This window comes from Chelonia mydas, chromosome 3 (genome assembly GCF_015237465.2).
Source record: "Chelonia mydas isolate rCheMyd1 chromosome 3, rCheMyd1.pri.v2, whole genome shotgun sequence".
Taxonomy (NCBI): Eukaryota; Metazoa; Chordata; order Testudines; family Cheloniidae; genus Chelonia; species Chelonia mydas.
The window spans coordinates 40,701,329-40,726,190 of record NC_057851.1 but is presented as its reverse complement, the minus strand read 5'-3'; the positions used below and the strand labels follow the sequence as shown (position 1 = coordinate 40,726,190).

The window sequence follows — 24,862 nt, the reverse complement described above, 5'->3', positions numbered from 1 at the left end:
TTGTTATTATTATTATTATTATTATTATAATTATTATTATTATTTAATATGTTGGAATGCCCAAGTGTGTTCGGCACTTTACAGTGCAAATAAATGAACACATTCTGTGTCCTGGAAAGCTTGCAAACTAATAGACTGCCACAAAGTTCATTATAATCAATTGAAAGCTTTGGCTCACTCCCTAATTTCAGACATGACACAACAGTGGGAGGCACAAAATACTAGGCAGGGTAATGATGCATGGGGGTTGTCAAGGTTCCTTCCCCACTCTGAACTCTAGGGTACAGATGTGGGGACTTGCATGAAAGACCCCCTAAGGTTATTTTTACCAGCTTAGGTTAAAAACTTCCCCAAGGTACAAACTTTGCCTTGTCCTTGAACCGTATGCTGCCACCACCATGCATTTTAAACAAAGAACAGGGAAAGAGCCATGGAGATGTCTTCCCCCAAAATATCCCCCCAAACCCCCCACCCCCTTTCCTGGGGAAGGCTTGATAATAATATCCTCACCAATTGGTACAGGTGAACACAGACCCAAACCCTTGGATCTTAAGAACAATGAAAAAGCAATCAAGTTCTTAAAAGAAGAATTTTCATTAAAGAAAAGGTAAAAGAATCACCCCTGTAAAATCTGGATGGTAAATACCTCACAGGGTAATCAGATTCAAAACATAGAGAATCCCTCTAGGCAAAACCTTAAGTTACAAAAGACACAAAACCAGGAATATACATTCCATCCAGCACAACTTATTTTACCAGCCATTAAACAAAAGAAAATCTAACGCATTTTCTAGCTAGATTACTTACTAACTTTACAGGAGTTGTAAGGCTGCATTCCTGATCTGTTCCTGGCAAAAGCATCACACAGACAGACCAAAATCTTTGTTTTCTTCCGTTCAGATTTGAAAGAATCTTGTCCCCTCATTGGGCATTTTGGTTCAGGTGCCAGCAGGGTTACCTTAGCTTCTTAACCCTTTATAGGTGAAAGGGTTTTGCCTCTGGCCAGGAGGGATTTTATAGCACTGTATACAGAAAGGTGGTTACCCTTCCCTTTATATTTATGACAGGGGTTACAGCAATGGGATTATATGGGTACTCCACAGGCTAGTGCACAGGGTGGTGAAGTATTTTCTTTGATTGTATTAAATAAAATGCTTGTCTTTATTCTAATTCTTCGTATAAGTGGCTGAAGTGGGTTTTCAGTGGGGATTTCAAAGAGGAACAGTCAGCAGCCTGGCATATTAACTCCAAAGGAGCACTCCATGTGGAGCAACAGCATGAAAAATAATGGAGGGAGAGATCAATGGAGAATTGCAACTGGTATCATGCGTGGAGTTGAGAGGTGGTGGACAACACAGTTAGCATTGGGGTAGGGGTAGTGAGATGAAGTGCACATAATTAGTTGTTTATCAACATTTCAAAACCAACTGAAAATGAGGGTGTGATGAGAGGGTATAGAAACCCTGCACCAGCTGCCACTCCATACCTGCAAATCATGCTAGAATTGGAGGAGTTAAAAAGAGGGAACTCCACTCAGATGGGGACAACCCTGAGATGGGAGCAAGTGGTTGAGCTCTCCAGCTCCCAGAGAGAGGTCTGACATCCAGCAGAATCTCTGCCCTTGAAAAAAGGAGAACACAGATCCTCTGGGCTAAGAAGAGGGAAAAGACCTAAGACTTCTACTGGAGATTCAGTGGAATCTTGGATGTACTGTCATACTTCCAAGTCCTCTGAAGTAAGAGAGGCCAATATCCTCACTGAAGTTGCCTACAGGTTTTCTTTCTTTTCCTTATGCTTTTATTTAACCTCATTAGCTAACTGTGGATTGTTTCTGTTTGTTTCACTTTGGACCCTGAGACAATGCTTGCATATCACTTAAACACCTGTGGCTGGCCTGCGTCAGCTGAATCAGACTCACAGGGCTTGGGCTGTGGGGCTGTAAAATTGCTGTGTAGACATTTGGGCTTGTGCTGGATCCCAAGCTCTGGGATCCTGATAGAAGGGAGGGTCCCAGAGCCCAGGCTCTGTCTTGAGCCTGAACAGCTACATAGCAATTTTTAGCCCTGTGATCCCGAGTCAGCTGCCACAGGCCAGCCATGGCTGTGCTGCAGGTCTTGTTCCAATGTACATGTACCCTCAGAGGGGAAGGAGCAGCCAGAAGGGCTTGGCCATAGGGCTGAATGCTGACCCTGCTAAATTTACACTCCCTGCAATTCCTGGGGTACAGTGGAGAAGCAATTTGATTTGCACACTTGTGCTACCCATGTAGCTTCTGAAAGGGGTGCTCTGCCAAGTGCACATTTATGACACATGGCACTAAGAGAAGTAAACAGGTTTATGTTTAAAGATTATGGAGAAGTAAACAATTACCAAGAGTGTTATGAGAAGCTCCTATAAACACTTGGCTCTTCCTGGATGTTTGTGTCAGTCGATATACTGAATACAAATACATACATAAATGACAAGTACTCCTACTCTTCAGTTGTTTTTAAAGGGCAGCTGAATATGCAAGTAAATTTCAAAGCACTTCTTTGACATGAAGAATCTTGCACATTGCTGAGATTCTTAGAGTCCAACAGAGAGAGATGAGATTACGTTTGAAAGGTTATGAGGTTATGTCTGAGAGGGAATCTTTTTACACACTAAAGCCTTTGCAGCTATCAATTCTGATATAAAAACTAGACTGTAAATACCGTATTTAAGCTAAGTGGCTATACAGACATTGAAATTATGGTTTTGCTATTATAATTTTGGAGCTCGCATAGGAGTTCACCTTTACAGTATTATGTTTTCAGGATTTATAAGTATATGGATTTATAGGTATTAATCTTGAATAGTTATGAACATCATTCTATTTCATGTACATTTTTTTCAACAAGTCGTTTGGAGACTGCATTACATGCTTAGATCAAAGGCAAGAGAATCTCTGTGGGCTAGAGCTTTGAGGGGCTTGTGGAAACAGTAAACTTGCTATGAGGCAAGCTGAAAAATATTATAGTAAATATATTATGTATAGGCGCCAACTCCGTGGGTGCTCGGAGGATGGAGCACCCATGGGGAAAAAATGGTGGGTGCTGAGCACCCACCGGCAGTCCCCTATCAGCCCTCCCTCTCCCCCCAGCGTTTCCTGCTTGCCTGTGAGCCCCACAGATCAGCCCCTTCTCCTCCCTCCCCACATCTCCTGCCCGCCGCAATCAACTGTTTCGCGGGTACAGGAAGGATGTTGGGAGGGAGCGGGGAGGAGCAAGGACATGGTGTGCTTGGGGGAGGGATTGGAACTGGGTGGGAAGCGGCGGGGTCGGGGTGGAGTGGGAGTGGGAAGAAGTGGGGTGTGTGTGGGGCCTTGGAGGAAGGGGTGGAATAGGGGTGGGACCTGCGGCAGAGCCGGGGGTTGAGCACCCCCCAGCATTTTGGAAAGTCAGCTCCTGTGATATTATGTGTGGGGAGTCTTCAAAAAGTTATAAACTCTACTTTCTAAAGTTAGCATCAGATAATAAACCTCATGACATGAAAATAGACATGCATGCAGGCATACAGGCTCCTTTCTTTTTGACACATTTAAAATATATCAAAAGTCAAAACTACACTACATAAAAAACAAAGCATAGCTCTTATTGCAGTATGGAGCCAAATCTTCATGGTCAGTCACATTTTTTTCTACTTCTTTTGCTTCAGAGTTCTAATTCTCTTGATAATTAAAATGGTTTATTTGTGAAATTTATGGAGGGTAGGAAGTTGCACAAAGGTCATGAAATTGCAGACTAAGTTAAATGGGGAGGTATACTATATTTAGAAAATTGTAATGTAAGTCAAACAACAATATAGAGGAGAGGAAGAGTGAATAATCTGGCTTGGAAGTTACCGAGGTCTCAATCGTAAACCACTTTATGCATCTGTACAAGAGAATAAGGGGGTGCAAGGCTCCTTGTCACTGTCAAAGGGTGAGCTGGGCTGCTGAGGGATTAAGGTGCCCAGCTCTCAGATTTGTAGATTCAAAGGCCATTTTGATCATCTAGTCTGACCTGTATAACCAGCCATTAGAATTTCTCCAAAATAATTCCTAGAGAATATCTTTTTTTGAAAACATCCAATTTTGATTAAAAATTGTCAGTGATGGAGAATCCACCATGTCCTTTGGTGAGTTGTTCCAATGGTTAATTACTTTCACCATTTAAAAAATTATGCCTCATTTTCATTTTGAATTTGTCTAGCTTCAACTTCCAATCATTGATCATGTTATATCTTTTTCCACTCGGTTGAAGAGACCATTGTTAAATATTTGTTCTCAATGTAGACGTTTAGAGACTGTAATCAAGTTATCCCTTAATCTTCTCTTTGTTAGGTGCAAGGAACTCAATCCATTTAGTGTATGACTCTGAGGCAGGTTTTCTAATCGTTTAGTCATTTTCATAGCTCTTCTTTGAACCCTCTTGAATTTATCAGCATCCTTCTTGACATTAAGTCTGGACTGTGCCTAAATCAGGTGACTGAAAGTTATGTGACAACAACCCAGAAATGGTGCTTGCTGTAAGAGAGGCTACCTTTCTCTTAGTTAAAGACCAGGGACTGCGAAAGACCTGATACAAGTCTCTCAAAAGCAGCCTGAAGAGGGGCGGTTGCCTGAATATGAGCAGAGGCCAAGGATACAGAGTGGGACCAATGGAGGGATCCGTGACGTGACCAGAGATGCTCAGTGGAATATGACATAGAGGCAATGCTAGTAAGGCTTTGGGAAGAGCCAAAAGAACTGTGTCGGGCTGTGGTGGTGGAGGGTGTGAGGTGCAGAGATGATATGATGGAGTGGCCAAATCTGGCAAGTTTGGTATATTATAGTCCTGGGATTGAGAGGAGAGGAAATTGTGCATGGAGTAAATGACCACTTCTTTGTATAGACCCTGGGGCTGGAGCCAATGACAGAAGGAGGGACTGGGCTTCCATACACCTCAGCAATGACACCTGAAGGTGGGCAGATGCTCCAGTGACCCAAAGCAAAGAAAGGACCATGCTTGGAAGGGTAGAGGGGTGCTCTTCTGATTTGTTAATCCCTTCTACTCAGTGTGGAATTGCTTGTCCTGGAGGGTCAAAGGAACTGCTTATTTTTTGCTGTGTCTTAATAACTCACATCCCACAAGAGGGAATGTTTCTTGACAAATGTGTGTGTGTGCGCATTCATGAAAACAAAAACTGAGGTCTGAGTGACCAAACTCTTGGGTGGGGTAGAAGAACTCATGTACATTTCCTCCCATCCCTTATTCTCCAGCATGGGCTATTGGCTTTATTAGTGTGTAGGGAGATGGGGAGAGCAGAGGCCAGCCCCAGCACACTTCCAGATATAGGGGTAATGGGGTTTAATTTCCTTATGGAAAAAGTGAGTAGCAAGGACCATATTGTGACTCTGAGTTACAATCTGATCTCTGGGTTTCTCATGGGCAGTTCAAATAGACACTAATCCTTAGTTGGGGAGTATAATAATTTCATAACGTAGCTCTAAACATTCTGAACTATGGAATGAAGAGTTTGGAAGAGTAGAAGAAGGGCTTGTTCCTGTCTTTTTGGTTTTCCCCTTCCCTAGATAATTCACTAGATAGATAAATTATCTTTGGTCACAATGAATAAAGTTAATCCAATTGTGTGAATTTTGTCCCCATGCTATAAAGGGAAAAGGTTTCATTTCCAGATGGATTATGCTTTTCTTCAGATGGAATTATGTTTTGCTTTGACATTTGTTTTTATAATTCTCTCTGTCTGTTTGCAGGTTTTGACCTAGTCAAGTGTGAAGATCCGGGAATACCAAATTATGGCTACAAGATCCGTGATGAAGGACATTTTACTGACACTGTCATTTTATACAGCTGTAATCCTGGCTATACGATGCATGGTAGTAGTGTTATGACCTGCCTAAGTGGAGATCGAAGAGTGTGGGACAAACCTTTGCCTACCTGCCTAGGTAATGTTAATTGTGACTATGTAAAACTCAACATAAACAGATGATTGTGGCTTCTCTGCTAAGGAAGAGAAAATATCTTATTTTACATCTGTATTCTACATAAAATGGTAGTGTAAGCAATAAGGACGTAGTTATGGTTGACTCTGCACTTTGATGTAGGAGTCAGTCATCATTTTGCCATGCAGGAAGGAGATTGCTGGGTAGCACTGGCTCAGGACAGGACAGTTTCAGCAGGAACGTACATGCCACACCTTTCCTAAAAGTTTGCCAAGAAAAGCTGCTCACCACGCTATCTCTTCCCTTCTCCCACCCCATACTTCTGAAGTATGCAAGCCTAAGGCTTCCAGACATCCTCCACTGAGGTAATGCACCTCTCATAATGAAAATTACTAAAGATTCCACTAGAACCCTTCAGCTTGTCTTTGTTTGTTTTTCCTGCGTCTGCTGGAGGACTAGTTGCCCCAGGATCTAGTAGACAAATTATCATTATTTTGTTCCAAATTTCAGCTGCTAATTGTAACTGAACCTTCCCAACAGAAATTTCCAATTAGCAATTTGTCCTTATTCTTTGCCCACTTCTGCCTTTAAGAGGCATAATTTAGTCCTAACAATGGAAACAAAGTTAGAAATGTACACACTTCATAACGGTTCCTTATCCTGCTAAAATTACCTGAAATTACCTTAATGGATTTTGTTTGCTTGAATATCAGTCATCCCAATGGACATAGCATGACCGTCAACAATATATGATATCTCCTTTGAGCTGATGCTTTGTCTGCATGTTGATTGATACAATTGGAAAGTTTGATCATTAGAATTCAAGAATTAATATTAAAAAAATCCCTCTGAAATATGGAGGTGCTGTTCAAAACTCTATAGTTTTGCACTGAAAGCAGGAATTAGTCTGATTTTTATATGAAAAATACAGTGTACTCTCCCCAAACTCACATCACTTTACATGTACTGACTGAATCACCTTGGAATTTATAAGAATATCTGTTAGTGTGTTGAAATAAATAAAATCTGGGTCCTCTAAAAAAATAGCATCTGTATCAATCTTTTCTGTGTCCCAAATTATCTTAACACTTTATATTTACATTTCCTAAATAGTTAAAATTAACTGGAATCTTGTGCATAGGCTGTATGGGTTGTAATTAAGCTAAATTATTAATTATTGTATCTCATTTTTACGAGGCCTCAGATAATTCTGAAGTGGGGCTGTGGTGATGGAAGTGACTCAACCAATCGCCACCCATCCTGTACAGTTAATGTCTCTGTAACAATCCCTGTAACTCAGTGCCATAAGGTAGACTGGACTTGTGTCGAAAGTGTTCATTGGTAGATTATTTGGTCCAGCTGTCACTGCTCTTTCATGATTTTGTGGATTCATGCTAGGATGAACATCAGTGCTTGAGGGACTCTCCTTGACACCAATGCACAATGAGTCAGCACTGCTCAGAGAACTGAAGTTAGAAGCACAAAGAAAGCCCTTAAATCACAGACACTGGTATTCTGTGACTTGGCGATCCCTATCCCTCTTACACATAGTGCCAGTTTCATTAACATAGCCCTCTAAATCGATCAGCCAATTGCATCTTAAGGGATACATTCACCGGTATTGTTCAGCTGCTTTGTGGTGCTCTGTTAATTCAAAGCTACTCAAAATATGGTTTATCTGGCTGACATACTCTGGCTGCTTTTTGCATTGCTTTACTATGCTGATGAATCTGCCCTTAAAAAAATAATAAAGTTGATACTACATATTTTTAAATCAGGAGGAATATTATATAATAGCATTTTCATTGGTTTCTTCTTTAGTGGGGTGTATGAATTTTCCCATTATTACAAAAAACTAAGGAAATTCCCTGACAAAAAGAACCACATTAAGATGAACATAACTTGAAAGTATATATCAGTAACTTAAAAACATTGAAAACCACAAACATTGGAAGGCTGTTGTAGTTGTCCCAAAACCAAGCAATATAAACCCAGGAAATTCAGAGTTAGATTGCCCTTAAGAAATAGTATTAAGGTGCCCAAACAATGTTAACACTGTCCTTTTGATATGCCATGAGGGGAGACAAGTGAAGAAAAAAATGTAATATATCTTTAAAAAAAAAACAGGTCAATCTAATCTGGACTACAAATGCTACAATGCCTTAATCATAATTGCATGGTTATTGCATTATGTCACTACAGGGCAGAGCCAAGCATATTTGGGTGCTTCAGCTGTGAATTTCTTACCACAATACAATAAGATTTCTTGAGTTCTACTTTAAACCATGAGTTTCCTGGATCTGTAATGTTTGGTTTGGGATAATTTCAATATCCTTTTTTTTATCCTTAATGTTTTGATATATGCACTCAACCTTAATCTCGTTTTAGCAGAGGGATGCTTGTTTTTTTTTTTTTGTTTGTTTGTTTTTGTTTTTGTCTGGGACTATATGACTGACTTTGAATCCTTAAACTTTGTACTTCCCCTGAAAAGACAGAAAGCTTTGCTGTGCAAGAACTGCAGGATCACTAACTCATTTAGTTTCCTAGGCCCAACCCCTCAAAAGTATTTAAGCATCTAACTCCCATTGATTTCAATGGGAGTTAGGCACCTAAATACCTTTGAGGATTTGGGCCTTTGTCCTTGTTTGCATCTTTTTTGTTGAAAGAGAATATATTTGGAAGGTATTTGACTCTTCAGGCTATGTCTACACTACACACCACTGGCAACAGCATGTAGTGTATGTGGAAAATACATTGCATCCACGCTGTGGTGTGTTGCTATGTGAGTCAGTTGCAACTGAGCCATTAGCGATTATCTTCGAAAAGTCATGGAAAATGGGAGAGATTCCAGAGGCTGGAATAGGGCAAAAATGGTGCCATTCTATAAAGAGGGGAATAACAGCAATCAAGAGAATTACAGACCAGTCAGCTTTACTTCGGAATCTGGAAAGATAATGTAGCAAATAATTAAGCAATCAATTTGAAAACACCTAGAACATAAGGTGGTGATAAGTAAGAGTCAACATGTATTTGTCAGGAACAAGTCTTATCAAACCAACCTAATAGCTTTCTTTGGCAGGGTAACAAGCCTTGTGGCTAGGGGGAAGTGCTAGATGTGGTATATCTGGACTTTAGTAAGGCTTTTGATACTGTCTCGCATGACCTTCTCATAAACTAGAGAAATGCAAGATAGATGGAGCTACTATAAGGTGGGTGCATAACTGATTGGAAAACCATTCCCAGAGAGTAGTTATCAGTAGTTCACAGTCAAGCTGGAAGGGCTTATTGAGTGGGGTCCTGCAGGGATCAATTCTGGTCTGGTTCTATTCAATCAGTGATTTAGATAATGACATAGAGCAGGGGTGGGCAAACTTTTTGACCCAAGGGCCACATCTGGGTGGGGAAATTGCATGCAGGGCCATGAATGTATGGCTGGGGCAAGGCGTTGGGGTACAGGAGGGAGTGCGGAGTGTGGGAGGGGGTGCAGTGTGGAGGAAGGGACTCAGGGCAAGGGGTTGGGGCAGAGGAAGGGTGCAAGGTATAAGGGGGGCTCATGGAAAGGGGTTGGGTGCAGGAGGGGGTCATAGTGCGTGAGGGGGCTCAGGGCAGTGGTGCAGAGTGCAGCAGGGGGCTCAGGGCACTGGGTTGGGGTGCAGGAGGGGTGCAGGGTGTGGCGGGGGCAAAGGGCAAGGTGTTGGGATGCAGGAGGGTGTGGGTTGCAGCAGTGGGTGCAGGGCAAGGGGTTGGGGTGCCGGAGGGAGTGCAGGGTGTGGCAGGGGGCTCAGGGCAGGGAGTTGGGGTGCGGGGTGCAAGAGGGGTGCGGGGTGCAGGCTCCAATCTGGCGCCACTTACCTGGAGTGGCTCCGGGGTGGCAGCGGTGCACAGTGGGGCCAGGGCAGGCTTCCTGCCTGCCTGCACTGGCCCCAGCCCCGCACCGCTTCAGGAAGCAGCCGGCACCACGACCCTGTGGCCCCTACGGGAGGGGAGGCAGAGGGCTCCACGCACTGCTCTTCCCGGTGGGTACCTCCCCCGAAGCGCCCATTGGCCACGGTTCCTGGCCAATGGGAGCTGTGGGGGGAGGTACCAACAGGCAAGACCAGCAAATGTAGCTCTCTGCCCCCCCTCCCCTAGGGGCCACAGGATCCAGGCCTTGGGCCGTAGTTTGCCCACCCCTGACATAGAGAGTACACTTATAAAGTTTGCTGATGATACTAAGCAGGTTGGGGTTGCACATGCTTTGGAGCACAGGATTAAAATTCAAAATGATCCGGACAAACTAGAAAAATGGTCTGAAGTAGGATGAAATTCAGTAAGGACAAATGCAAAATACTCCACTTAGGAAAGAACAATCAGTCACGCACACAGAAAATGAGAAAGGACTGCCTAGGAAGGAATACTTCAGAAAGGAGTCTGGGGGTCATAGTGAATCACAAGCTAAATATTAGTTAACAGTATAACATTGTTGCAAAAAAAGCAAACATCCTTCTGGGATTTATTAGCGGAAGTGTTGTAAGCAAGACATGAGAAGTAAATCTTGGTCTCTACCACGCACTGATTAGGCCTCAGATGGAGTACTGTGTCCAGTTCTGGGTGCCACATTTCAGGAAGGATGTGGACAGATTGTAGAAAGTCCAGAGAAGGGTAACAAACATTATTAAAGATCTAGAAAACATGACCTATGAGGGACGTTTGAAAAAACTGGGTTTGTTTATTGTGGAGAAGAGAAGACTGAGGAGGGACATGATAATGGTTGTCACGTACATAAAAGGTTGTTACAACGAGGAGAGAGAAAAATTGTTCCCCTGAGAGTAGGACAAGAAGTAATGGAGTTAAATTGCAGCAAGGGCAGTTTAGGTTGGACATTAGGAAAAAATTCCTGTCAGGGTGGTTAATCACTGGAATAAGTTGCCAAGGGAGGTTGTTGAATCTCCATCATTGGAGATTTTTAGAGCGGGTTAGACAAAGACTTGTCAGGGATGGTCTAGATAATACTTAGTCCTGTCATGAGTGCAGGGGACTGGACAAGGTGACCTCTCATCGTCTCTTCTGATCCTGTGATTCTACGATTCAGTGGAAGGCTCTGGAAGAGAGAGGGAAGGCAGTGAGGAAAGGCTTCCCCCTCCCCCGCACCAGAGCCTTTCCTTGCTGCTGCAGTCTTTTCCTGAGGTAGGGAAGGGTTTGGCACTAGGGAACTGCCCAAGCTTTCCCCCACTGCCTCTTGCAGCTCAGGAGGTCTTTTCCTGTGGAGGGGAAAGGAACCAGCAGCAGTGAAGCAGCTGGATGTTACACTGCTAAAAATAGCAGTGTACATGGTGATCCAATGCTTTGGCAAGTTGAAAGTGTGTAGAGCATATACTCACACACATACCCACGCTTTTCAGGTATGTCTTTACTCTACTTGCGTAAGCCATGCTTACCATCGATACTGCTATCTATAACCCTGCTGGGGGCATATGCCAGTAGGTACTCTACATGCTACTGAAAGAAGGGCGCAGTGTAGACATTCCCTTATTCTTTATATTATAGAGGCTAATGGTTTCCTGCATGATGTCAGAGGGCTTTTCTTTTATTGTTGTAGGACATGGAAATCAATATATTTTTGTCTAATTAAAAATAGAGGAAAACATCTAAGTGCTAAATATTATGGCCTTGTTTTTAAGAAGTATAATGATTGTTTATTTTGCAGCTGAGTGTGGTGGTCGAATTCATGCTGCTACTTCTGGTCGCATATTATCACCAGGTTACCCAGCACCATATGACAACAATCTTCATTGCACTTGGATTATAGAGGCAGATCCAGGGAAGACAATTAGGTATATGCTTAATTTCAATTCTTAATGTCAGTTGTTAATGTCTATATTTTGTAAATGAAACTCTATGGCAACTAACTACTACACAATACATTATTTTACATTCTGTATATATAGTCCAGTACCTTTTATTATTAATATACTAGATACCACAGAACAATTAGAAAAGACATGTTATGTTATGTGCATGTTCAATATATTTTAGCTTCATTTAAGTGATAAATGCTTGGAAAACCAGGTTTTAAATTCAGTCTTTGTGGATGGCCAAATTAAATTTTCTATTGAATTAGGCCGGGATATTATTACAGATATTTGTATTGCAGTAGCAGCTAAGCATCCCTTTCAGAGATCAGCTTCCCATTTGGGACTATACTAATATGTTAAAAAGACAGTCCATGCCTCAAAGAGTTCCCAGTTGAGATTATACTCTCAAATCTGCATGCTAACCTCAGTCCACTCTGTAAGTCCAATGTCCATGGGAGGTTTGCCCAAAGAGTAGAGGTAGAATATAGCAGTTATGAATTAACTGAACTTTAAAAAGATTATTTTTTTCTAGGCGCTTAGCTGCCATTGAAAATCTCCTCCTTAATTGTCGCAATGTATTTAATACCCTATTGTCACATTCAACGTTACTCTTCAATATGAAAACCTGTGTGATATGGAATACTCAATCAAAATCTATTTTGTTTTGTTTGGCTGAACCTAGCATAGAATGCCTAGTACCCTGCCTAGAGTGCTTGGACACTAGAGTCTATGGAATTTTGGGTCTAACTTGATGTGTGCCTGGTGACAGATTCTCACCTGGAATTAATTGTCATAGGCCCTTTGCCTTCAGTGAGGATATGGCAATTAACACCAGCTGAAGAAGTCTGTTGTGCTTTTATTTTGCAATCCTGACCCATTAGCATTACAAATGTACATGGCACTTTACAGAACAAGGGTAACACTCCTGTCCTGGCCACCAAGAGCCTAAATAAAAATAAAACAAGATAGCATTGCAGGAAAAAGAGACTCTGAGGGTTACTAATGATGACAGGAAGGACTTTCTGAAGAGGTGGGAATCTGAAGGAGAGTGGGCATGTGTAATGGATAAGGAACAGGGAGACTCCTCCATGTGTAGGATGTAGGCACAAAATATAGATCAGGAGAAGAATGTAGGGAATGGGAAAAGGCATGAGAGAAATAAGAGCAGAGCAGTGATCATAGAATCATATAAAAGTATGTCTGAAAGGGACTGCAAGAGGACCTCTCATCCATCCCCCTGTGCTACGGCAGGATTAACAATACCTAGACCATCCCTGGCAGATGTGGGAGGCAGAGGCAAAATGAGAAGCTTTAATTTTATGCAGTAATACATTGGAAGCCAATGGAGGGATTCAAGAAGTGGACATCTGGGAACTTCTGAAGTACAGAAAGGACTGGAAGGCTTTTATTCCTCCTTCACTTTCCTATCCCATCAGGGAGGAGGCAGTACTCAGCTTGTGGCATCTAATAAATGCTGCTCACAGGCATGGCTATTAATTCAGAGGTAGGAGTGCTGATCTTTAGAGGTTCTAAGTGCAGGTTTCCTGCAGTTATCTAGGAATGGGTAAAATAGAACACAAAATTTCACAAATATTGGCCATATTTAGATGGCAGATTTTAGCTTGTACTCATGTTTTTTGAGAAATTTAATATTCAGACAGATAACAGCTGGTGAGCAAAAAGTATTCAAGAGCATTACAAATGAAAGTCACATTGTCCTTTACAAATATTCTTATTAATGATCTTTTTATGATTGTAATGATCTTTTGTGATTTTAACATATTTACTGATGGACAATGAAATACCAGTGTTGTACACCAATGAATGAAGGGGTCGGAGACATAACACACCTACCAGATATGCAGTAATTGGACTTGTATAGAATATTAGCTATCTCTTATTTTTGAGAAAATGGTTAATGAACAGTGTATTAGTCTATTTTTGAACAGGTCAGAAGCCTTTTACCTCTTAAATTAAAATAATTAATCTATGAATAAGCTTTAAACTAGGAAAAGACAAGTCTATTAATTGAAATGCACATTTTTCTTGCAATTTTTTCTTCTGCTTCTTCTTCTTCTTCTCAGAAATAAAAGATAAATGTATTCCCATATGACTAAACGAAGTGATGAATTCACTCCATTGCAGGTGAATTCAGTGCTTCATTTACATTTTAATAAGAATTACAAATTTGAAATTAATAAAGAATGAAATCAGGAAATCAAAAAACACAACAATTTAACCTAGAAAACATATTTAATATTTATACATTATCATTCTTCAGAGTGAATATTTTTTAAAAAATGAAATTACAGTAAATGCAATGCTGTGCTTCTGATGTGATGCTCCTGAATAGTAACATAGAGTTCTGTAAAGTTTTTTTTTACATGTAATATTTTAACTTTTGTAAAATGTAGACTACATAATTTATGCTAAAAGCATTTATTTAGCTTTTTGGTACAGAATCAATGACCTAATTTACCAAGAGATCATGGTTACAGCATCAGTATATAAGGTTCTGGTATTTCCAAATCTCCATTGTCAGACTCTAACCGCCAAATTCAGAAATCTTTCTGAGGTGACTTTATCTCTCTCTCTCCCTCTATTTTTAAATAGCCATAATACTCTCACTGATCTGCTGGATATTAATGTTCTTGCACTCCAGCCCTAAGATATATGAATAGTACTGTTTTCAAGATAACAAAGGTTGAGGGGCCATGCCCAGAGAAATTAGCTTTTATTTTCATTTTCTTTGTTTACTGAATTCCTCACTTTAGACAGTTCCTTGATCTGTAATCAAATGAGTGCATTGTGCTGAATTACCAAATGGAATAGTGACAAGGAATTTATTTAAGTGGATAGTTTAGCGTGTAACATGTTGTACATGCAAGTCAAGAGACATAACTTAAATTCAGATAAGAGGAGGCTCCGTTCTAATAGTTTTAGTGCTACTTAATCCAAAAGAATAAAACCTCCAAAATGAGGTAGTTGCTATTTATTGAATGTTGTCAAACATGCCATGAATGCTCTTTATGTTGGGAGAGCACTGATATCTTAGAAAACATCTCAGTTTGCAGATCAGGGCCCTGATGCCATCATAACTATTCATTTCAATGGCATTGTACCAGCAAAATACTGATATAACATAGAATGGACCCAGAAATATAGTAATTCACATGCTTTATTGTAGTGTGAAAGAAGGGAGAAATGAACCCGGACTCCCACATCCCTAGTGAGTACTGTGCCCGAAGCACCGGGCTAATGGTTATAAAGGAGGGCCCTGCTCATCCTCACCCCCTGCTCTGTTTCTTGAACAAAATGGCTTGTGTGATTAACTCCAGGAGAAGATTTACAGCTGAAAATCTCAGGCCGATATAGACATCAATTTAGGTGTGAAATGTAGGTGGCAAATTAGGTGGCAAATTGCCTGAAAGTGTTGGGGTTCTGAGGGAGTCCTCCTCCTTTCCCCCTCTTGGCCATCTTCTGTGAGTTTAGGTGTGCTCTGAGCACACCTACCAGGTTGGATCCCAAAGGAAAGAAAGGAAGTCCAGTGCCTACTCTGAAGATCCTGCTGAGGCTTAGCCATGAGTTATAGGTGCCTGGGCAACTAGACTGAGGTGGCTGTGAATATGCTCACTGATAGAAATGTAAGCACATAGGAGACTTTAATGGTGGAAACTCATGTGCCTAGAGAGTCTAGTGCCTACAGGGTTAGGTGATAGCTAATCGGGGGTGTTGAGGATCTTATTGGTACCTAAATATTGTACTTAAGCACCTATAGTGGCAGATGGTGCCTAAATCTTCTGTGTAGTTAGCCCTTTCTCTCTAACTTATAGCAAAATGCACTATTCTCTCTGACAATCTGGTTCAAAAAGTCTTTTGTCATTAGACCTTCCTGGGTTTTATACAATTTCTTGCTGAAGTGGGGGACTGGAACCCCTCTATAAGCTTCCTCCAATCATGTGCTTTTGCTCAGGTACAGAAGCTTTTGCTGCTTCAAATAGCTCTGACAGATTCCGAAGGGATCTGTCTTTATATATACATGCACACACACACACACACTCTGTCTCTGTCTGTCTGTCTGTCTGTCTGTCTGTCTCTCTCTCTCTCTCTCACACACACACACACACACACACACACACATATGTTGGCAACGCTCAGAAAGCTTGTCATATCAATAAAGTGTCACTGAATTGAGAAAAGAAAAACAGAAAACAACCTGAAGGTTCAGTTCATGTAACTTAGCTTCCATATATCTCAGAGTTTTGTTTTTGTTTTTCTTTCTTAACTGGTATCTATCTGTTTTGAGGTCCAGTGCCTTGCATTTAAGATAATGCTGCACATAGTTGCCTTTTGGTAGAGGGACTTCAGTTTCCCCTGTGACTGAGATCTGCCCATTCCCGTTAGAAAAAGTACAAGACAATAAGAGGCTTAGCTGTCAGAGAGAATATGGGTAGCCAGTCTTAGAAAACAAAGAACAAATAAATGAATATGGCAAGCTTACCAGTTAGAAGTAAGTATGTCCCTTTTGAAAGTCCAGTTGTCCGAGCGCACTTTCTAACATCACTCTGCCATGCTGCAATTGAAAACTTGTTTTAAACTAACCTCCTCTGTAGTAGAAACCTAACTTTCATGAATATCTTCTATTTAATTTCCCAGAAGTGATATTTGAATAGTAATGTATGACCACTTTATAGCAAAGGGGGCCTCTTTTTTTAAACAGAATAGCTTCATAAATTAAGTGCACTGTATATGGTGTAAAGAAATTGCATCACCTGCATGTTTAAATATCAACTCTAATAAACACAAAGGTTATGCAAATCTGAAGTTATATTTAAATAGTTCATGATAATTTTGTGTTAAATTGAAAATAAATAATAAAGGTAATGATGCAACACATTTTTAACAAGCATCATTAAAGGCTATGATTTGCATATCTTCAATTGTGCATTGTTTCCATTTTACCTATAATTGCTTTTGACTGGCTAACCATCTTATAGATATGTACTTAAAAAAACAAACAAACAGAACCTCTATTCAGGAATTGAATCCTCGATTTGAGCAATATTGTGCATGATAGAAGGAAATTACTGGAAAGAAAGTTAAACATACATTAAAACAAAAATAGAAACAGAAAATATTTTAAAGGAGTGTTTGTGGGGGAAAAAAACAGCTAAAATCATTTTGGGTGGAGGAGCATAGTTTCTGCAAACCATTATGCATATTCTTAACTATACTCGTATTCATAAAGTTAAGCACTTGGCACTAATGTGAGCACAGCTGAAATACTGTGTCCAATTCTGGTGTCCAAAATTTGAGAAGGATACTTATATATTGAACAGAGAAGAGCCATAAGAATGACTAAAGGTTTAGAAAACATGCCTTATACTGACAGACTCAGCGCTCAATCTCTTTAGTTTAACAACAACAACAACATCATTAAGGGGTGTCTTGATTACAGTGTAATAGTACCTATGTAGGGAACAAATATTTAACAATGGGCTCTTCTATCTGACAGAGAAAGATATAGCCTGCTCCAGTGGCCCGAAGTTGAAGCTAGACAAATTCAAACTGGAAACAAAGCATACATTTTTTAACAATGAGGGTAATTACCCATTGGAACAATTTAAGGGTCATTTAAGGGTGGATTCTCTATTACTGGCAATTGCTCTAGGAACTACTGTGGAGAAGTTCTAAGGCCTATGCAGGAGGTCAGACTAGATAATTGCAATAGTCCCTGCTGGCCTTGGAATCTATGAATCTGTGAAAAAGCAAGTGCATAATTCTTTCATGGATTGAAACCCAATATCATGCTGATGAAATATGTATTATAAGATTTCCTAAAAATAGCACTTCCTCTTTAAGAGGGAGAAAAAAATTTAAAAGCCTTTAATAGCCTCTTTGCAAATCTCCAATTGTGTACAATTAGAAGGAATTTAACAATAAAAACTATTATTTGTTTTGGCCAAGCACAAGTCATTGGACTTAATACAAGGCTAACTGTGTGAAATTTAATGATCTGTGATGTATAGGAGGTCAGACTATATGAAGTAATGATTTCTTCTGGCCTTAAACTCTGAATCTAAGGATAATATTAAAAAAAAGACATGATGTAGAAATGTAGAAAAGGAGCATTTTTCAGGGAGTTCATTGTTTTGTGAAACTATCCCTAGAGAAAGCAGTGCAAAATTTCAATAAGTGGCATAAAGTTGTTTTTCTTTAGTTGGCTTATAAAGTGCAAACATTCAAATATTTTCAGGGGACACATGCAGAAATTAATAAAGATTTTGAATATCTGCTTCTTTTTTGAGAAGCAAAAGCAAAAAATAAAAATCTCTGGGAGGAAGAAAAAAAGAGAGAGGGAGAGAGATAGACTGGAACTGTGCTCTAAAGTTTAACTAGTTTGGGATCTCACAGACTCACAGACTTTAGGGCCAGAAGGGACCAGCATGATCATCTAGTCTGACCTCCTGCACATTGCAGCTACCGCACCTCACCCACCCTCTCCTGTAGCAGGCCCATCATCTCTGGCTGAGTTACTGACATCTTCCACATGTGATGTAATGACATCAAGTTACAAAGAATCCACCATTTACTCTCCTCCAGAGCAGCAAGTGACCCATGCTCTATGCTGCAGAGGAAGACTGCCCCAGAACTCCACAAAGCCAGGACACTAAGCACACTAATGTGTGGGGCACTGTGCAGAGGACAGTCCCTAACCTCAGCAGCCCAAGGGAGCAGAGCGTCACGCTGTGCCTGGCTGCATTAACTGCCAGGAAGTTGTGCCAAAAGCATCCCAACAGCCTAGCACTAAAGTGCAGCAGGAGGGGGTGGCCCAGGAATCTCTTAGTGCCAATGGGCAAGGGGCATAGAGGGGGTGCCTGGATCTCTTGAACTAGTAGAGTAAACCATTTTCAGAGTGGTAGAATTAACTTTGAGAATGTCCTGCCTACCATCCCCAAGACATTCAAGCCTGGATCCTGTTAGTTTGAGTGGTCAGGCCATTTTCCTCAACTGTTCCATCCCAAGAACAGAAAAGCCTCTTAGGGCCTCATTCAAAGCCAATTGAAATCAACAGAACAACTCCCATTAACTTCAGTATGTTTATGCATGCAGGACATGTAACTTTTTATAGATTATTATTATTCTTAATCTGAATATATCAAAGATTGCTAGACATTCTACAGACAGGTATGAAACCAAAATCATACCTGAGGCTTACACACAAAATAGATTAAACTTAATACCTTGAATTGTACCAAGAAGTGAACAGAAAGCAAGTGAAGTGATCCAGTGAGTGACTTGTTTAACTCCTACCCCAATTAAGCCATCTGAAAAAAGGGTGTGGGAGGTAGAGGGGGAACAGGACTTCACAAAAAACAGATGCTGCATCTGAGCTGAGCTTCTCCTGGAAGGAAATTGCAAGCATTTTATAGGATAGGTTTTGAACCTCTTGCCCTCATTGGTGAGCTGCTAAAATCTGTGCACATGGGTAAGTCCTTGCCAGCGTGAGCATAATCTATCTTAATGAAAAGAAAAAGAAAATGATTATAAATTAAACACTTTTAAGATATCTGTATCCATTCTAATACATTTAAGAAAATATTCAAATAAATATTAGGCAGGCTCAGCTTTTGGTCTGTTTTTACATTATTGTGTAAAATATTTCCTCAAATATATATATTGCAGATAGGGTTTTCCCACCTGGGAATCCAAATACAGTATCGATCCGGTGTCTTGTGATAGGTATGTTACCACCTAGTATTTGCTGCAGTTGGCATAATTTAATATAACACCTAACTAATTCATCTAGTATTCTTAGTTTTATTTACATGTGCAGTAGAAACGTTGGTTCATGGAGTTCTGATCTCTTAAAAACCTGATACAGGTAGGCTACATAGACATAATGCCTATGTTTTAATGTACAATGTATGTTACTCTTCCTTTGCAGTCTGCATTTTATTGTTTTTGACACTGAGGTCGCCCATGACATCCTGAAGGTGTGGGATGGTCCTGTTGAAAGCAGCATTCTTCTGAAAGAATGGAGTGGTTCAGCCCTTCCTGAGGATATCCATAGCACCTTCAACTCACTGACGTTACAGTTTGACAGTGACTTCTTCATCAGCAAGTCAGGCTTTTCCATCCAATTCTCAAGTATGTGAATCCTCTATTATCTCAAATACAATTAGATGTGATCATTCTTGTGTACACAAATACACATCTTTTTTCTTCTAGTAGGCTTGTTAGTCTTTCCCAAAGAGAATCTTTTTTTTTTTTTAATTTACACAAAATACACTTATGGGTCATGGTAAGGTCTTAGGATCTATAGGCTAAGTTACTTTTGTCTTTATTTTAAATCTCTCACTGTTATTTTCCAAGACAGCCTCAAATATTGGACTTATTTTATCTAATAACTAATTTTGTTTCTGAAAAATGAATTGGCACTCACATACACTTTTGTGTTTCAGATGTTTTTTATTTACATGTATTTTAAGCTAAATGTATTTCATTTTAACAGTGAAAATGTAAAAGAAACCTACACAAAAATATTTTAAAATGTTTGATTTTAAACCATTTGGCATGAATAATTTTGGAATTATATCTTCAGCTCTGAAGTAACTGCAACTTTAGATACAAGAGTGAAGATCTCAGTATTAGAACATTGAATGAGTAGAGTTTTCCTGTGATATCATGTAACTCTCATAAATGCCAATTATTCAGGTACATCAAAGAGGGGGAAATGTACTATATTTATTGAGTCCAACCATTACGTATATACACATTATGGACACAATTTATTTAAGGTCATGTCTACATGGGACACTCAGGAAAATTAAGCTTAATTAACTGAAGGTGTAAATTTAAACTGCATTAGGTAAAGTATGTAATGTCCCTGTATAGGCACTCTCGATCAGAAGTACAGTGGCCTGAGTTCCCCTTATCTTAACTTTACTTCAGTTAAGCTAAAGTGAACAGGGATTAAATGCATTTTAACTAATGCACTTTAACTACACACCTTCAGTTAATTTGGTTTAATTTTCCGCATTGTCTCATGTAGGCATGCCCTAAGGCAGCATTTCTCAAATATGGCCACTGTGGCTGCATGCAGTCAGCAGGGGCTTGTCTTGCAGCCACAGCTTCCTGGGTGGTGATCGGGGAGAGGCAAAGCAGTGGCCCCTATGCCAGGGTCGCCAGCAGGGTTGGTCCCTGCCTCCTTCTGGAACCACAAACGATGTAGGAGAAGGTGACCAGTATGAGTTCCCCACCTTCCTGGGGTGGATGGGGCTTGGGCTTTGGGCTTCAGCCCAGGGGTGGTGGGCAGCAGGCTCTGGCCATGTGGCAGCAGGCTCTGTCCCCCAGCCACAGGGCTTTGGACTCCTGCCCCAGGCTCCCACGTTGTCCCTGGCCCCTGTTGCCTCCTCCATCCCCCAGCCATGCAACAGGACCCCAGGCTCCAGCCCCAGACTCACCCCCCATCACCCTGACCCCAGCTGCCTCCTCAACCCCCCAATCTAGGCCCCCATTGCCCCTGGCCCTCCTGCCTCCTTACCCACCTCCCCATCCAGGGTTTAATTTGTCCCCCAGCTTGACAGGGATGAGTAAATCTTCTGTAAAAAATGATATTAACAAATATACAAATATCACTTTTCATAGTAGCAGACTAGCTAGCAAGTCTGAAAAAAAAATCAACCAACAAAAGTAAAACATGCAGAGCACCTTATTTGTGTTTCTATTCTGTTTAGGTCCAGTAAAGAATAGGGACATCTATACATTATTTTTATCATTGAGGCTGCAAAAAATCCTACATTAATAAATTACAATGATTTGGACATGGATATGTGCATATTTATTTGTTTTCCCCAAAGTTAATTAAGTATGTTAGGAAATATTGTCACAGCGACCGCCAGCAAGAGTTGGTGGCTGCACTCTGAGGCCACCAAAAAGTTTGTTGTGACAGCCCCTAAGGAACTGTCTCTTTTTTAAGCCCTGAAATGCCTAGGTACAATATAGATGAAGTGGGTAAAGGGTTGAGATGAATTTCCTGTAACTGGTCAGTTTGTCATAGCTTTATATGGATAGATAAGATATGGCAGGGGTTGGATGAGTGTTTCTTTCCTGTATGGTTAATTATCGAAAATGTGCAGCTGTTCACGCCAGTTGAAAGTGTTAAATTTACATATATTTTAATGAAGTTGTTTTAAGCTATTAGAACAGATAAACACACTTCGTACTATATTATAATAAAGTGGAAGTGAGCATGAGACGTATAGATACAGATTTAGCAATAAATGTTGTGAAGGAAGAAAGTATTTAAGCTGTTTACCTTTTCTAGAAAAATACTAGTATAAAGTATTTGACCTTCAGCAGTTACTGTGGTGAAAAGGAGACAAGTTAAAGCTTTAGGATTCAAGAACTGATTTCTGCAGCTTGGTGTAATTTTCCTTTGGATCCATTTGGTGATCATGCTGGTAATTGCAGTGGATGTCTCACTGGAATTAGTTGAAGTTAGTGGTGGAGAACTGGAAGTCTCAGCTAAAGTTAAGGAAAAAATGACTGACACTTTAAAGTTTTTGGTTTACGATCCTTGTCAAGTGCAAAGTTGTGTGTGTGTGTGCGCGCGCGCATGCATATGAAATATCACTCCCCACCCACCCTCAAAAGAGTTCCATTTATTTGGAATCAGTCTTGCAATGTACTGAGCAGCGTGGCCCTGATCCCTCAGACTCTTTGAGCACATGCTCAACTTTAAGTATGTGAGTAGCTTGCTTGACTTCAAAGTTTAGCATATGCGCAAATACTCTGCTGGATCTGGATGAGACTTTGCAGCACCTTGGTGGATTGAGGCTTTATATTGTTTCTCTCAAACTGAATCTATAAATGAGTCCTGAGCTGCTTTCAATTTTCTGGTAATCATGGAAGAAATGAATGGTTTATTACAGGCGCTTGGGGGATGAGTTTTGTCATATCCCAAGGATTTTGAAATAACGCATATATTTATGGAAGGCAGTGATTTACACAATGTGACACCTGTGTGTGTTTTATTTTTCATTATATATGTAGGCATAAATGCCTTAAATGGAAGAATGTAAATGACTGAAACTTGCAAGACGTTTGACTCCATTAAAGGTCCATTGTCTTGCCATGTCAGCACAGCGTGTAGAACATGAGGACATGAACTGACTGGTGCAATTATGTTAATTGTAATCAGCCTAACACTTTTCATTAAAACTTAATTGCCATTTAATCATGCATAAAAGGACGGAAAATGGAGTTCAGTGTACAAAACTGGCCTTTCCTCTGGAGTTTAATACATTTAAACTAGCTATTACAAACCAGGTTGCCAATTAACCCTTTCCTAGCAAGACACAGAATATTGGGAGGGGGAAGATACTTCCATGCACAATAAAATAGCTGTTCTTCTTTAGCCACTCCATACCTTGAGGGCATCTTGGACTCATATTAGTTGATTTTCAGTGGGCATAAGCACTCTTTTGGTTTTACTGACCTCTGCATTCCACTTTATTGAATACTCTCTTTTCTAATCAATGTTTATAATCTTGACACTTTTAAAAAAATCAACAAAAGAGACAAACGTTAGCCATAAACATTTACAGTATATTTTTAACAAGTCAGATTATCATTCTTACATGCTTACTATCTTTGGTGGTTTCATTTTAACACTGTTTTTAACATTCCTGGTTTAACTTTCTAATTCTTTTTTCCCCTTTACACTGGATTCTCATTTGTTACTATTTATAAGACCTGTGCTGTTGTCTTAAATGAACCATACATTCATATTTTCTTTGACTGATTTAGTAAAGGTTGATCTTTATGATCATACTTATATTGAATACAGGGCCTATTCCCATAAGTTTTGTTTTAAACAGTCTATATCCAGGTGATTTCAGGTAGAGTCAGACCCATCTGTGACTTTCTTGTATGCCTTCTCTGTGGGTTTACAATCATTCTTTTTGGTCATGCATAAGCTTCCCCATTGTATAACAATATAAATCATGTTCCTCTCTCTACCTACCTCTGGATCAGCACTGTATCTCTTTCCAAGTTAACAAAACTGTTGAGGTGAGGACTTGGGGCTATTCTAGCAAATTAGAATAAGCAGAGTATTTTGTTGGTTTATAATTCCCTCTTTCTCATATTGGAGGAAGCTGCACATTAAATAAGATGGCTGAGGAAGATGTGGTCTTTGAATTGGTGTATGTGGAAGACACTGAGGTATTTAGTCTCTGTGAGGAAAGATTCAGGTGGTAATTGCTGACATGCTCATTTTCTGGTAATGATGGGCATGGATGTATTGACCTGCTTGTAGAATTTCTAATATCTGGTGCAGTATATGAGATCAGTAATGACCAATTTTCATGTGGCTCCATATGTTATATTTTAATTAAATTGTTTATTATCTAATTTACTTGTTTGTGAATAATTAGATAGAATCATAAACTTCATCTTTTAAAAAATGTGTGGATTTAGTGCTCGTGTTGAATTGTCATCCCCTGAGGAAAAACCACTGTATTCATGACTATAGGGCAAGGTTCCCCCTCACTGCCCTGCCAATGTGCCTCAGCCTAATCTGGGAAGAGTTGCTCTAGGGCTAACAGCTATAGTTCAGGCCCCATGGCCAGTGCAATTAAAGCACAGAATCTGGCCCCTAAATTCTATTCTTTCTTCTGTCTAAAGTGATTTTGTACAAATTTTTGAAATGTGTTACACAAATTTTAAAAAATAAGGTATGGTACTTGTCTGCCTCCTAGGGTAGAGATATGAGATCTTGAACAATAATAGGAGTTGTGAAAAATATAGAAATATTAAAACTAATCATTAGAAGAGTTTCTTGACAAGTTCCCAGCCCAGTGCAGGTTTTGGGGTACCTTATGTGAGACCTGCACATTTGCATACACAGTTTTACCTGAGATGAAAGAAGGAATGAAAAAACTGCTGATTGGGAGATTGTGTGGCACTTTTCTTGTACGGAAACCCCCACCCTGTTCAAACATATTCCAGACACTCTCGGAGCATGACCAACCAAAACAGGACTGGTTCACATTTTGTTCCAGGAAACAGCAATTAG

General features: G+C 40.1%; 1 protein-coding gene across 1 annotated transcript in view; it reads left to right on the top strand.

The window, feature by feature from the left end:
• CSMD1 (CUB and Sushi multiple domains 1) overlaps positions 1-24,862 on the top strand; it is a 1,979,019-nt gene that overhangs the window by 1,583,527 nt on the left and 370,630 nt on the right. The window contains exons 24-26 of the mRNA XM_037894193.2: positions 5,756-5,947; positions 11,631-11,757; positions 19,727-19,929. Coding sequence (XP_037750121.1) covers positions 5,756-5,947; positions 11,631-11,757; positions 19,727-19,929 — 522 coding nt within the window. The remainder of the gene's footprint in view (positions 1-5,755; positions 5,948-11,630; positions 11,758-19,726; positions 19,930-24,862) is intronic.